At 50.0% G+C, this 14,712-nt stretch overlaps 1 protein-coding gene across 1 annotated transcript in view; it reads left to right on the top strand.

Moving 5' to 3' along the window:
• The window catches only part of LOC138581028 (mitogen-activated protein kinase 1-like), a 594,665-nt gene that overhangs the window by 201,898 nt on the left and 378,055 nt on the right, over positions 1–14,712 (top strand). The window contains exon 2 of the mRNA XM_069652044.1: positions 2,151–2,333. Within this exon, the coding sequence (XP_069508145.1) occupies positions 2,151–2,333 (183 nt within the window). The remainder of the gene's footprint in view (positions 1–2,150; positions 2,334–14,712) is intronic.

Genomic DNA, 14,712 nt, shown 5'->3' with positions numbered 1-14,712 from the left:
CTGTTCCTGTATGCCCCCTCTCGCTTTCCCCAGGGTAACTATGTGTGCAAAGCCCCATGTCCCCTAACTCCCTGTGTGCATACCTTTGGTTGTCGAACCAGGTCCTACCCATGTGCTAGAGTTGGGACTGGAATAGAGAGGAAGTACTTGCCTGTCTTTGGACAAATACTCATTTAACTTTGAAACAGTTTGTAACTATTTTAAATCGGCACCACAAGCCCATTGCACCCTTTGCGAATGCTTTCCCTGGAGAAACCTGTCACTTTTAGGCACCATGACCCGTACATCTTGGGCTGGACATTTAAAGCGAAAGGAAACTGGGATTATGTTCTGTGTGGACTCTGAGACCTAAATCACTCTTGCACTCTCCGTAGACAAACCTTGACTTCACACTACCTTGTCTGGGTTTTGGCTAAACGATGCCTCTTCACAAGTAGGGTGGCTGCCTAAAATCTTCCCACTATGGTTGATTTGGGAAATCTAGCTTAACAATGACATGAATTCTTGGTCTAAAATCGCTCTGTCTTGGATGGGGGTGGCTTAATGCCATAACGACTAACTTACTCCTGAAGGTACCCAGTGTCTGCCCTGGGATTTCTAGACTCATGTAGCAGGGGTGTAGATCAAGGAATTGCTACCCCCACTCCCACTTGAAACTTCCCAAGGATGGGTGGGGCATGGAGACGCACCTGGATACGAAGTGCTACAACAGGGCATGTTAATTGAGTGCTCTGCCAGTATGTGAGCTTGGACACAGAAAGCAATGGATATTTGACTCTGGTGGCCGTGGGAGAATTGCTCTGGTTCCCATCCCACCCGAATCCCCAAAGATTTTCATGGCATATTTTGCTCTTTTTGCGGATTTCCCACATCTTTCGAGGTACAAGGAGTCTCACAACTGGCCCTCTTTTAGCCATACATGGGGCCCAACCATCAGAGATCGTAGAGCTTCTGAGGTTCCAGAAGTGGTTTGAGAGGGCGACTATGGGTGGGGGGCCCATAGGTTTGCACTCCAAGAGCTAGAATAGTGGTTAAACATAGGGAAGCTCTCCATTTTTAGGTGTATGCAGGTAAGGAGTCCTTATGGTGCCCAAGTGGGCAAAGGAATTAGAGGAAACTTGACACCCTTTGAGGAGGTGTTGAACACCTACCGAAGCGCCAAAGGTCTTCTAAATCAATTGTACTGAAATGTGCTCCTACCTAAAGCCAACTGGCTAAGTTGGGGGCTAGAGCAGTGGTCTTTAAACTTTTTATGCCAAGCCCCCCTCTGAGAATAAAAATTGAGCCCTCCTTCCCTCTCTACTGGTGTCAGTGTTCTTCTTTCTTTCTTTTTCTTTTTTTTTTATATATATATATATAGATACATAGATTTTGGCTGGCAAAGAGTTTTGTTGCGAATCATTTCAGGCCAGTAGGATAATCGCTTCCAATCGAAACATGGAAACACTGTAAGTAAATAAAATCTCCAAAAGCACTTTTTATTTTCTAAAAATACATTCATATTAGTATATACAGCAGAAAGCAATTTGATTTTACAGAGCAAACCGTTATAATGGGAAGCGCGCGCCTGTGTATACAGAAGTGGAGGCACTAAAAGTGTTTGTGTTTTTTTTTTTGGGGCGTGGGGCCATCTGCCCTGCAAAAATGCGTTCCATTGGCGACAATTCAGGAGAATTCCCTGTGGCCACCAGGGGGAAGGGTAGTGTAAGTGGCAGAAAGCAAAAAGGTGGGGGCCCAAAAATGCTTTTGTGCCCTCCTGAATCCCATCCCAGGAACGTATGCGTGGACTGAATACTGGAACTTTACCTACCTGATTAATGAAGGACTGCATGAGTTAAAATAACAATTCTATTTATAAGGCAGGTTTTTTTTGTGTAACCACTTCTTTACACACTACTTTACACTGCTACAAAGAAAAGCAGTTAAAGTGTGGTGTATTCCCTCTTTCGGGGCGAGGGTGTGTATTTTGTGATGATTAGGTTTACTTTATTATGTCTAGTGTTGAGTCTGAGCATTAGCTTTTTTTTTTCTTTTTTAAACGATGAATCTGTGTGTACTAAAATGTGTCTCCACCCTCTCCAGTGTGTACTGTTTTTGTATTGCTCTCAAACTCTGGGCATGTTCTCACAACTTCCTACTTCTTTCTGCAGTTCTGGTTATGACCATGTGAACAAAACTCGAATCGCCATAAAAAAAATAAGCCCCTTCGAGCATCAGACATACTGCCAGCGCACTCTGCGCGAGATCAAAATCTTACTGGGATTCAAGCACGAGAATATCATTGGGATCAACGACATCCTTCGAGCCTCCCATATGGACCAGATGCGAGACGTGTATCCTTTGTAAAACTGGTGGCGATTTGGATACCTGTCTTGTAAATCAGGTAAGGGGGAATGGCTATCCGCAGGAAGCCATCTAAATGCATACACTGTGACAGAAAAGCATGGGTTCAAATCCAGACTACCTTGCATCACTAAAGTTGATCCTTTGCAAATCACCTTACCACTTTGGTGCCTAGGTCACTTGGCGAAGTAGGTTCATAGTATCGTGAACATGGAACTACTATATATAGTTTAAAAAGTTCGAACAAACTGAGATTGTGCGTTATGCATTTTTTGTTTTACTGCAAACTGAGTAACTTCAGAACATGTGATGAAATCTCAAGTTCCCTACTTGGCCAAATTATGTAACGATGGGCAAATCACTTCATCTACCAATCCTGTTTTTTCAAGGTGCTAACATTGGGATCAACCCCTAAAAGCACCGTTTCATTGTTCAATCTCTTGACTGACTTCAAGACCAATATTTCTGTTACACAGCCTCTACACCTATGCCCTTCCCTCTCCCACCCACACTCGTGGGTTGTACTTGCATTGTACCATTCCGTCAGGTTTTTTTTCTCTAATCGTAATTATGCATATTCTGTACACATGACCAGGAAAATAATCTTTGGAAAACTAGCTCTGAGCTGCAAAAATGCGGCACTTTGTCTTCTGATTTTTAATATTGGTTGTCTTTTACATATTCTCTCATTAGTTTGGTGTAGATAAAGAGTGGTTACTTTAGTACTACTAAAGTTCCATTGGAGGTTAAAAAAAAGAAATATGGGTGCTTTTTTAATATGTCATGAGTTGCTGGGGATGGTCCCAAATCGGGTAGAAGAAGGAAGACTTCAGTGAAGACCTCACAATGATTTTTTTCCTTCCCGGTTTCTTAACTAGCAACCCTTTTGCCCTCCTTTCTCTTGCCCTCAAACCTTCACTCATCTCATTTGCCCCCTCCCTCTGTTTGTGGACATCGTATCGGTGTACTAAACGGCATTCTGTGAAGGGCACTGTTTGACAACACTTTACTTTTTCTAACCATTGGTAATATTTATTGATTTATTTTGTCATTTGTAATGCGCGCTAGGCCCAGCGGCATTAAGGCGCAGAATCTCTTCCTGCCATCAATTTCACTTGCAAAATTAACATTGGAAAATTAACATTGCATTATCAGCTTTATGGCCATCCTTTAGTCCAGTAAAACCATTTTAGGGCTGGATTTACGAAGTGCTAGGAAATTGATTTATGGTTGCTCTTAAGTGTTTCTGTTGAATAATGCATCAGCGTAAATACCAGTTTTACACAGGTTATTGGATGAAATGCTTTCAATCTTCTCCTAAGGATGAACACACACATCTGGTTTATAGTAATTGTGTGACAGCACCTTAACAGGTATTTGTGAGATCATGGTCTCCCTGATTAAGGAAAACTGAGCAAACTGTGTCCTAGCTCAAATCTCTGCTGTCTTGCCACTGGATTAAAACCATGAATGGAAACTTTACAGCACACCTTCCTGTGTGTTGCAAATGGTGGACTGCAGTGGTATTCAGACTCGTTACCTTTGGAGGATGGGGCTTGGGTGGCGTTGGTACTGCATTTATGCCAAATTAGGTGGGGGGGGGCCATAATGCAAAGAGAATTTTACTGTACTTTACATCAATTGTGTCACTCTGCAAAACACCTTTACCTAGTATACAATTCTGCCCTCCTTATGTTTTGTGCTGGACACTGTTTATAGACAGTACAGTAATGGTGTGTTTTGGGACATCGTAGGGTCTTGGTGCACTGCAGGTGATGAGGACCTGCAACGAGAGGGGGTTGAAAAAAGCATGCTTATAATTTGTGCTTTTGCTGTGCGTAGTTTTTCTTCAGTGCGGTAATGGTGTCTTATGGTTACGTTCTTTGCTGTCACCCATAGTCCGTGCCATTTAATGAGGCGAGGTGGTGGTGGTGTCGTGCACAGCAGTGGATTAAGATAGGTGAAGACTTGAAAGAACTACACAGACGAGACATCCATCATGCTTGAGGACTTCAACAGAATTGTGGTTCATAAGAGCATCTACCCAGGGACTGTGGTTGGATTAAGATGGGGGGGGGGGGCGATGAGGGGGAGCCTTAGGATAGTGGTGGGAGCAGGGTGGGGAGAACCAAGTGGTTGGGTTGGGAGAGCCCAGGTACTGGGCTATGAGAGGGATGGGGGAGTCCAGAGACTGTGATTGGAGAAGCCCAGGGACTATACTGGGAGTAGCGTGCAGCAACGGCACACGATAGTTCATAACCATTTTGACTTGCTGCCAATTTGCCAATTTGGGAGGGTGGGGGGGGGGCAGCCTGCCCAAATTTTGATCGGGTGGGGGTGGGTCCAGGCTAGAAATGTTTGAAGACCACTAGTGTAGCCAGTCGGGTGTGAATGAGTGGTGGGGGAGCTTACAGTGTGCTCTCAGATATGGTTGAAGGGAATTCACCAAGAAGGGCAAACTCCAAGGAAGTAGAGTAGGTTTGCACTATTCACCCTTGACTTTGGTGCTAGGCCCAAAAATGTATTGTTACATTGGGAATAGAGTATACGGCTTTACAGTGTATCTTGTAGCTACTTGGAACAGCTACAGAAGCTTGCTGCAGGAGGCAGCAGTTTCACTTAGACTATATAGATGCATTGCCAAACTTGACAGTCCTGTATTTTCTTTATTATGAAGTCACTGGAATAGTACCGCCATGTTTATCTGTCTTGGAAAAACCATTTAAAGTGTTTCCCATGCGCAACCTGAAAGTGACACAAGACTTCCAGGTGGTATCGAACTGCAGTGTTGGTTTGAGCAGTCCCAGATGCAAGTTGTCTAAAAGCGTGATTGGTGCTTGAATGTGCTTCTAGGACTTACTCTTGCACATGATAAATGTAGTGTTTACTGAAGGCATTTGTTGGAGTACTGTTTATGTATCTTATTAGGTGCAGGCGTTGAGACCAAAAATAGTAACCGATTTAGTGATGCGATTTTAAGACTGTGTGAGAACGGTACATTGACCTGGCTGTAAAAAAAACAAAGGCTGACCAAAGCAAAGGCTGAGAGCATTTATTGATATCTCTGGCTTATTTCCGGTTAGATACTGCACCCGAACAAAATCCAGGAATACATTAAAACAATTGACAAAATGCAGTATGATCAGTATTGTCTGCTGTACACGTCGAAATGACGTTGGAGTGGTTTGAATCCTGTTGCTTAGTTGATTGGGGGCTCACTAAGTTAATGAGTCGTTTACCATTTTGTTTCCAATCTATTACGAGTAGACAAGGCAGTGGCTTTACCTTGTGTTCGTTGATCAAGGGAACATGGGCCATTTGAGCGTTTATGTGCTTGGAAGGACATCTACATCACTTTCTTGTTCATGTTTTCGTAGTGTGGGCCAGCACATGCAGGTGTTTCCAACACTACTAGCAAGGAGAAGCCTAGTGGTGAAATGATAAACCACATCGCCAAAAGTTGTCACTCGAGTGTATTGGTGATAACATTTGATTTAACATGATTAAATGGGATATATACACATGTCCCTTTTTAAAGTATACCGATAGCTGCTGTTGGGTAAGATTTTGTAGAGTCCAACTGGTGTGGGAATTTACAAGACTTCTCAGCTTGGTATTAGTACCCAACTTTTGACATAGGCCTGTACTAGACAAGTTGGTAGAGTGGCTGAGCCGCCAGGCTTATCTTAAATGTACTGTGAGCTGTAGAGCAGTACAATAAAATCAGTACAGACCAGTAAACGCTTGCACACTTTGAAAGTTATTAACTATATATTTGGTCATATATATATATATATATATATATATATATATATACATACACACACAAATCAATTGAATCACACTAGGTTATGCAACAACTAATACCATCAAGCAGAATTTCAGAACTGAGTTATTCAAGTGATAATGCAGGGGAGTACATTCTTTTTGTACTAAAAAATTTCACATGGAGGAACATCATTTAAGGTTAGTAGTACTACGTACTTGGTTTAGATCTTCATTTCTGAGATTTCGCTTAAATCTACTTCCTACTCAAGAAATTCTAGCCACTAAAGATAAGGAAGCGGGGACTCTTCCAATCTGTGATGGGTGCCTCAGTAACGAAGTCCAGACTATTAAACATCTATTATCCTATTATCCAATTGTCTTGGGACTTGGAGTATTAGGGCTAGATACCTTAACAGATTTGTTCACGATGAGTCTAGTCTTAGTACTCATGATTTTTGGGCGAGATTGTCTTCTGGTAAAGAGATGACTCTTTTGGTTGAGGTGGGAAGAGTGCTCAAGGATCTAGAGTTAATAACAGACCAAATTGTTTGACTTGTAATAATGTATGTTCTCCAGCATGGGGTCTGGCATGGATTCACATGCTCATGAATATTCCCCGTCGTCAGGCTGGGAATCCTTGGTAAAGAAAAAACCAGTATCAGTTTCGTTTCTGATCTGTCTTTCGTAGTAACAACCAATCACTGGTCTCTGCGTCATACTGACCACAGCCAATGACTGCCCTCCACCTAAGCACCGCCTCTGGCAGCCATCTTCAGATTTTTACCGCACGTTCATGTGTTGGGATCCTCGTGCTATTGCTCTCGAGCGTTAGTGCTATTTTTTCACGTTTTTTCTCAAAAACTTCGTTTTTTTCGGTCAAAAGAGCCTCAAGCTCCACCGACTCTCTATCCGATCAACGGGGACCCGTGTCGGATTCGTCTGCGCCACTCAAGGGTGAAGATTTCATCGAGCTACGCTTTTGGAGGACTCCAGAAGTTTCTCAGGCCCGGTCATGGCCCAGGAGAAGGGAAGCTCGACGCCCGGAAAGCTGTTCAGGGTCTGCCCTGGATGCCAGCTGCAGAACGTCTTCAAGGAGGACGAACACTCTTTTTGTCTCTACTGCCTACATGAGGACAAGACGCACGTGGAGAAGGACTGTGCGTTTTGCGGCAACATGTCGGAGCGGACCATGAATGACCGCCATCGACGTCTCGCCAACTGGCTAGAAGGGAAGAGCCCGTCATGCGAGAAGAAGAAGAAATCCGAGCGGTCTTCTAAGACCTTTGAGGACGCCCCGGCGACGGGGGTCCAACATAAGGCCAAGCACCGCGAGTCCGCTGGCACCGGGAGCGCCGAACGGTCGGGCTCTACGGGCGCCAGGCAGGGCACACCCTTCCCCGGCACCATCAACCACGAGCCAACGCTCTGGGTCGGGTAAGAGGAAGGCCGAGCACCCGGCGAAGCTCCTGGAGAGGCCCCGGTCGAGCTCGAAGGCGGAGGGGGAGCGAGGCGGTGTCCCCCCCCCCCCCTCAAGGATAAGGCGGTGAGCGCACCTAAGGTGGTGAAGGCCTTAATCCATCCGGCCAAGCCCTCTATCGAAACTGTCGCGGCGGCCCTGGCTCAGCCTGTGCAGGGTACACCAGTGGTGGCGACCTTGGGGCTCAGAGTCTCCCTGCCACCTCGGAGGGAGTCCTCTTTTGTGCCCATCGATAGGACCCCCCTGAAATCCCCCGAGGGGAAGAGAAAGGGGGGCAGGGCGTCGTCGTAGATTCGGCTTCAACCTCGGAGGAGGAACTGGTCGAGGTCTTAAGCCACGGCCTCGGCGTGGAAGAAGACCGGCCCGTCGGGATGGATCCCGACGCAGGTGACGACGACATCGTCGAGGGTACCGATGGGGCCCCTGATCGCCCGTCGGATTCCCCTCTGCCAGCACTGCAAGACAACTCGGCGGCCATTTTGTTGGCTATACAGTCCTTATGCTCAGAGATAAGGACGAGACTACCGTTGCCGACGGAGGATCCTCTCCCGTCGGGGGACCCAGAACCGGGACCTTCTGGTGTTCCCCCTACTAAGAAAAGAAGGATCCACCCTCCACCTCCTTTTCAGCCGTCGCGCCCCGTCCAGCCCTCCTCCCCGTCCACCCGAGGGGATGATACGGGGACTGACACGGCAGCGACGGGTACGGACGACGAGGTATACGACGAGGATATACCGTCGTCGCCTCCCACCAGGGCTTCTCCGCCCAAGGAGATTGGATCGTTCCACTCCATGATCACCAGGGCATCCGAGCTTTTCCAACTCTACCCTGAGGAGAAGAAGGAAGGTTTCCTTGATCAGCGGCGCGAGGCCAAGAGGAAGACGGTCCTCTCAGTGCCTCTATTGGACGACATTTGGGATGAGGGCCTCACCCTCCTCAAGAACCCTTCCACGACGCCAGCTAGAAGAGACCGGTACGAGAAGAAGTACCGGGTCCCGGACACGGCCCCCCTGTGCCTCCGGGCGCAGCCTACCCCGGACTCCGTCTCCGCGGCGGCCAGGAAGAAAGCGGGGGGGGGGGGGGTGCGGCCTCCACATCGACTTCCCCACCGGACGGTGAGGGAAAGAAATTGGACGCTATGGGACGCAGAGTCATCTCGTCGGCAGCGACGACGATTAAAGCGGCCAACGCCTTGGCTATCGTGGCCCGCTACGACAGGGAGCTCTGGTACAAACTGGCTCCCCTGCTGGACTTCCTGCCGGACGACAAGAGGACCGAGGCCCTGGAGATCCTGCAGGAAGGTGAGGTGGCTTCGGACCACGCCATTACCGTTGCGACGGACATCGCCGACACCGGGTTCCGCCAGTTGGGCAACGGCGTTTGCCTTAGGCGGCGTATATGGCTCAAGGCTACGGACTTCCGTCAAGACGTTCAGACCAGAGTCCTGGACATGCCCTTCGATGGGAACAACCTGTTTGGGAAAACAGTGGACGATTCCCTTCAGGCCATTAAAGCGGACACTGAGACGGCCCGGGCCCTGGGAGTTCTGCAACAACGACGGACGCCCTTTCGGAGCAGCGGAGGCAAGGGCGCCTCCAAAGGTTCCGGCGGCGGTTTCTCCACCTACCGTCAAGCGGCCCGCTCGTCGTCTCAGGAGGCCTACAGAGGACGAGGCAAGTCTGGCGGACCCCGCCGTCGTCGCCAAAGAGGTCAAGGCGGCAAAGCCTCGTCGAAGCAGGATTGAACCGGCCGTGGGGTCGGGCCCCCACCGAAGCACCCCGGTGGGAGGCCGGCTGGCGAGCTTCGTCAGCGTGTGGGAGTCCATCTCCACCGACCTTTGGGTGCTGGACGCCTTGGCCCGGGGCCACGCGCTCGAGTTCCAGAGAAGGTGCCCGCACGTCCCCCCCGTGGCCAGGAAAGAACTTCACGTCCCTCAACTTCTCCTGGAGGTAAAAGCGATGCTCAGGAAGGGCGCCATCGAACTCGTCCCAAAGAGGCTTCGGGGCTCCGGAGTTTACTCGAGATACTTCCTCGTGAAGAAGAAGACGGGGGGATGGCGCCCCATCCTGGACCTGCGACGTCTGAACAAGTTCATCAAGGCGCAGAAGTTCCGGATGGTCACCCTCCAGCACGTCCTGGGTCAGCTGGAGGAAGGAGACTTCCTGTCGTCGTTGGATTTGGAGGATGCCTACTTCCATATTCCCATCCTAAAGGGGCACCGAAAATTCCTCAGGTTTGTGGTCCAAGGGCGTCATTACCAGTTCAAAGCCCTCCCCTTCGGACTACGGTCGGCACCCAGGGTATTCACCAAGTGCCTCGCACCGGTGGCGGCGCAGCTGCGCCGCGAGGGGGTCCACGTCTACCCCTACCTGGACGACTGGCTCATCCGAGCCAAGACGAGGGAGCTCGCCGTGGTTCACACGGCAAGGACCGTCCAACTTCTCACGGACCTGGGATTCTCCGTGAACTACGCCAAATCCCACCTGTTACCCGCGCAAGACGCTCTGTTTCTGGGAGCGAGGCTCAACACAGTGTCCCTTCTGGCCTCCCCGTCGGAGGAGAGGACCAGGACCATCCTGGGCAAGGTGCAGCGGATGTTGGTGGCCGACGCGGCCAAGGTGAGGTCCATCAAGTCCCTCCTCGGAATGATGTCTTCCTGCATCTACCTCATTCCCATGTGCAGGCTCCGGATGCGCCCGTTGCAGGAGTTCCTGGACGCGCGCTGGATCCAAACGACGGGCAGCTTCGAGGAAAGGATCACACTCGACGAGAGTTTCCGACGAGCGATCCGGTGGTGGGGCACCCGCGCGCATCTGACGGCGGGCTTGGACTTCCAGACCCCAGCCCACCAGGAGACAGTGACCACGGATGCCTCCCTGGAAGGGTGGGGAGCGCACACCGAAAATCTGCACGCAAGAGGCCTTTGGCTCCCGACGGAGAAATCCCTACATATCAACGTCCTGGAGCACCGTGCAGTGTTTTGGGCCCTCAGGTCCTTCCTTCCGTCCCTCAAGGGCAAGGTGGTGAGGATCTTCACCGACAACACCACCACCATGTTTTACATCAGGAAACGGGGCGGAACCAGGTCCCCAGCACTGTCCAAGGAGGCGCAGGACCTGTGGCATTGGGCCATCGCCCAAAGGATATTTCTGGTGCCGTTTCATCTGGCAGGGATAAAAAAACACCATCGCCGACTCACTCAGCAGGGAGCTGCGCTCGTGCCACGAGTGGGAGCTACTGCAGGATCTAGTGAATCGCCTCTTCCGACGGTGGGGCACACCCCAGATCGACCTGTTCGCGACGGCGACGTACTCCAAGTGCCGGAGGTTCGCCAGCAGGTTTCCCCAGACGAGGAGCATGGGCGATGCTTTCTCGTTCCCCTGGGAGGGCCTGTTCCTCTACGCGTTCCCTCCTTTGCCACTGCTAATCCGGCTCGTCAACCAGCTCAAGAGGTCACGGTGCAGGATGATCCTCGTCGCACCTGCGTGGCCGAGGCAGATATGGTTCCCGGACCTTCTGGACTTGTCAGCGTCCCCGCCAATCAAGCTGCCGGTGGACGCGGATCTACTCTCCAGAGAAGGAGGCGCCATCCTCCACCACGACCCGAAATCGCTGAACTTGCAGGCCTGGCTCCTGCAGCGCTAGAGTTTGAAGGATACGACATACCGGCCGACTGCAGAGAGGTTCTTGCAAAGGCCAGGGCGTCCTCGACTCTTAAATGCTACGGACACAAATGGAAGAGGTTCTCTGTCTGGTGCCACGCACAGAAGATTAACCCTCTACGGATTACGGCCCCCCAAGTACTGCCGTACCTGCTGACGCTGGCCAAAGCTGGACTGGCACACGCGTCCATCAAGATTCATCTTGCTGCGATCTCCCGATACACCAGAACCACGGGGCGGACGTCCTTGTGGTCTCATCGTCTGGTGAAAGAGTTCATGAAGGGACTGTTCAGATCGTTCCCGCCGGTGAAGGCTCCGGCCCCGGCGTGGGAGCTCAACGTGGTGCTGACCAAGCTCATGGGACCTCCGTTCGAGCCTCTGCACTCAGCTCCGTTGAAATTTCTGTCGTGGAAAACAGCGTTTCTTGTGGCCATCACCTCCGCACGACGAGTGGGAGAGATCCAGGCCCTTTCCTGCAAGGCCCCGTACTTGACTTTTCACGACACGAGGGTAGTGCTCAGGACGCACCCCTCCTTCATGCCCAAGGTACCGTCGGACTTCCATCTCAACGAACCCTTGGTGTTGCCTGTGTTCTTCCCTTCGCCTTCGTCGCCGGCTGAGAGGACTTTGCACTCGCTGGATGTGGCTAGAGCGCTGAAGTTCTATGTGGACCGCACAAAGTGTTTTCGGAAGACGTCACAACTCTTTGTGAACTTTGGACCTGTCAATCAGGGGAAGGCTCTCTCGAAGGCTTCCATTTCCAGATGGCTCTCCGGCTGTATCATGTACTGTCATCGGTTGGCAAACCGACCGCTGCCTGGCCGTCCGAGAGCCCATTCCACCAGAGCGATCGCAGCTACCACGGCGTTCCTTTCTGGTGTGCCCCTGCTGGACATCTGCAGGGCTGCTACGTGGAGGTCGACGCACACCTTCACGAAATTCTACTGCGTCGATCGGGATTCCAGGGAGGAGTCCAGGGTCGGCCAAGCAGTGCTGCGCAACCTGTTCGCCTGAGGTGAGCCTGGTGAGGAGGTAAGATGCTTAATGTTGAGTTTGATGTACTGCTTAATGTTGAGCCTTTGCCACCTCCCGTGGTTGTGCATGTGTGTACTGCTATGTATTCTTTATTCATGAGCATGTGAATCCATGCCAGACCCCATGCTGGAGAAGGAACAAGTTACTTACCTGTAACTGTTGTTCTCCAGCATGGGTCTGGCATGGATTCACATGCGAACCCTCCCGCCTACCCCTCTGCGGCTCTTCACTTGGTCATACTGCCACTTCACGTGCTTCCAAATCTGAAGATGGCTGCCAGAGGCGGTGCTTACGTGGAGGGCAGTCATTGGCTGTGGTCAGTATGACGCAGAGACCAGTGATTGGTTGTTACTACGAAAGACAGATCAGAAACGAAACTGAGACTGTTTTTTTTCTTTACCGAGGATTCCCAGCCTGACGACGGGGAATATTCATGAGCATGTGAATCCATGCCAGACCCATGCTGGAGAACAACAGTTACAGGTAAGTAACTTGTTCCTTTTGTTATGTTATTCAGCTGTATAGTGAAGAGAAAATTTTAGATATATATATATATATATTTATTTATTAGTTTTATTTCTGTGTTTTGTCTTGTTTAAATGTGCTAAAAGTCAATATTTGGCTGCCGCACAAGAAATACATTTTAAAAAAGTACTACGTATGGTTCACCATACAATATTGAATTTGGATGGAAAAGGTGTTCAGTAGAATAGAACACTGTAGCACTCTAACAAGTCTTTTCTCCAAGAGGGATGTAGGAAGTCTTTTCCCCAGCAATAAGAGTGTAAAACAATTAAAAACGTTATAGGGAACACGCACTGCCAAAGCCAGTAGGGTTCTGAAGGGATGCCATTAGGGGGCCAGGACAGCCAAAGTCAATAAGACCGTTCTAGTTCTGATTTAATTTTCTTAGAAAAAGTTAGTTGAACAGTCAGTAGTTCATGGAAGAAAAATCCAGGAGCTCGAGGGCCTACCTGAGGTGCAAAAGCTGTTACGCCTGTACAAGTGAATTGTAGTAATTCTAGAGGCTAGAAAGGAGCACTGCCCAAGCTAGGAAGCACTAAATTTGGCTAAAGGTGGTTAAACCCCAAACCCCACAGTACCTTAGAATTGAAGCAGATGTTCCAGCTGGCTTCCTTCTTGTGGCAGCGATGCAGACCCTTGTTCCTGGACCTTAGTTGTGGTGATGAAAGTAAGGACGTCTGGCGGGCTTCTGCTGCAGCACTCTCGAGAGGGACTCTGCAGCAATAGATTCCACTTGTTTCAGCGGCTTTGTGGTTTTGGAGCTTTTTTTTTTCATTTACCAGCGCCAAAGAGAAAACTAGTTCTGGTTGGAGTTTCCTGGGTCCTTCGGTCCTGGACTCTGGTTAGGGGGGGACTATGGATGACTGATTCCTGCATCTGGAGGTCCTTGAAGATGCTCACAAAGTTTTGGCCGGATTCGTTCTCGGGAAGACGTTGCACTCGTCGGTGGTCCAGGTACCCCTGGTATTGGGAAATTGCAGCCCAGGAAGGTTGCAGCGACACAGCGGATGGCCCAGAATGAAGCGGGTCTTGAGGCTACTTCGTCCCACCAGCCTAAAGGAGGAAGTCGTCCTTGGCAGAGCTTCCCTGTTGATGGGGAGCAGGGGTGGGGTGGGTGGGTGGGGGGGGGGAACTGGGTCAGCACAGCTGCAAGGCTTCACTAGTGCTTTCGCCTTCCTGGAAGGTGTGGCTGGTGTCTCTCTGCGCCATCTTCAGATTTGATGTTCCAGTGGTCGACTGCCTGTAGTCCCAAAACCCTCGCCTTGTATGCGAAATCCCATTCATTCACAACACTAAGCTGTCAATCACACGGGCGGGGGGGTCGTCCTCGGATGGCCACCCGCCCAGTTGGAACTGGTTTCAGCCATGCATGCCTACAAACCAAGGCCAGTGAAGATTCAGGCTCCTGCCTCACTTCCTACTTTCCCTGGCACACTGGAGCCTGGGCTGGCTTTGGGGCTGAAGCCTGCCAAAGGCAAAACGCAATTGATGCAAACCTGATCTAAACGACAGAGTAAAAGCCCAGAAAGAAGTAACGAGAAATGGGGCAAAAAGACTGGCCATTTTTGGTAAAATGGTAACCCTTGGGTGTTGTACTGTAGCTGAGAAATCGGCCTCAGATGCATTGCACAAAAGGTAGTAAAAAGAAACCACTGCCACCAGCCTTTCAAGTTAGTGAAACAAAAGGTTCCCTGAGAAGTGTGATATACTATAAACCCCCCCCCAATCCCCCCAGCACTCCACATAAGGTGTGTGTGCTGGACCCACAGAGGAAAAAGGTAAGCTAGACAAAAGTTGTCCTACCGTTCTTGGGAACTGTAGTTCACTCAAGAAAATATTTTCAGTGGCACTGCACAAAGGGTGCTCTTGTTTGTTTTTATTACTTATATTGCGCACCAGACG

Source organism: Ambystoma mexicanum, chromosome 3p (assembly GCF_040938575.1).
Source record: "Ambystoma mexicanum isolate Mex_15411 chromosome 3p, UKY_AmexF1_1, whole genome shotgun sequence".
Classification (NCBI taxonomy): Eukaryota; Metazoa; Chordata; class Amphibia; order Caudata; family Ambystomatidae; genus Ambystoma; species Ambystoma mexicanum.
The sequence above is the reverse complement of the archived record's forward strand: the minus strand, read 5'-3'. Positions and strand labels throughout refer to the sequence as shown.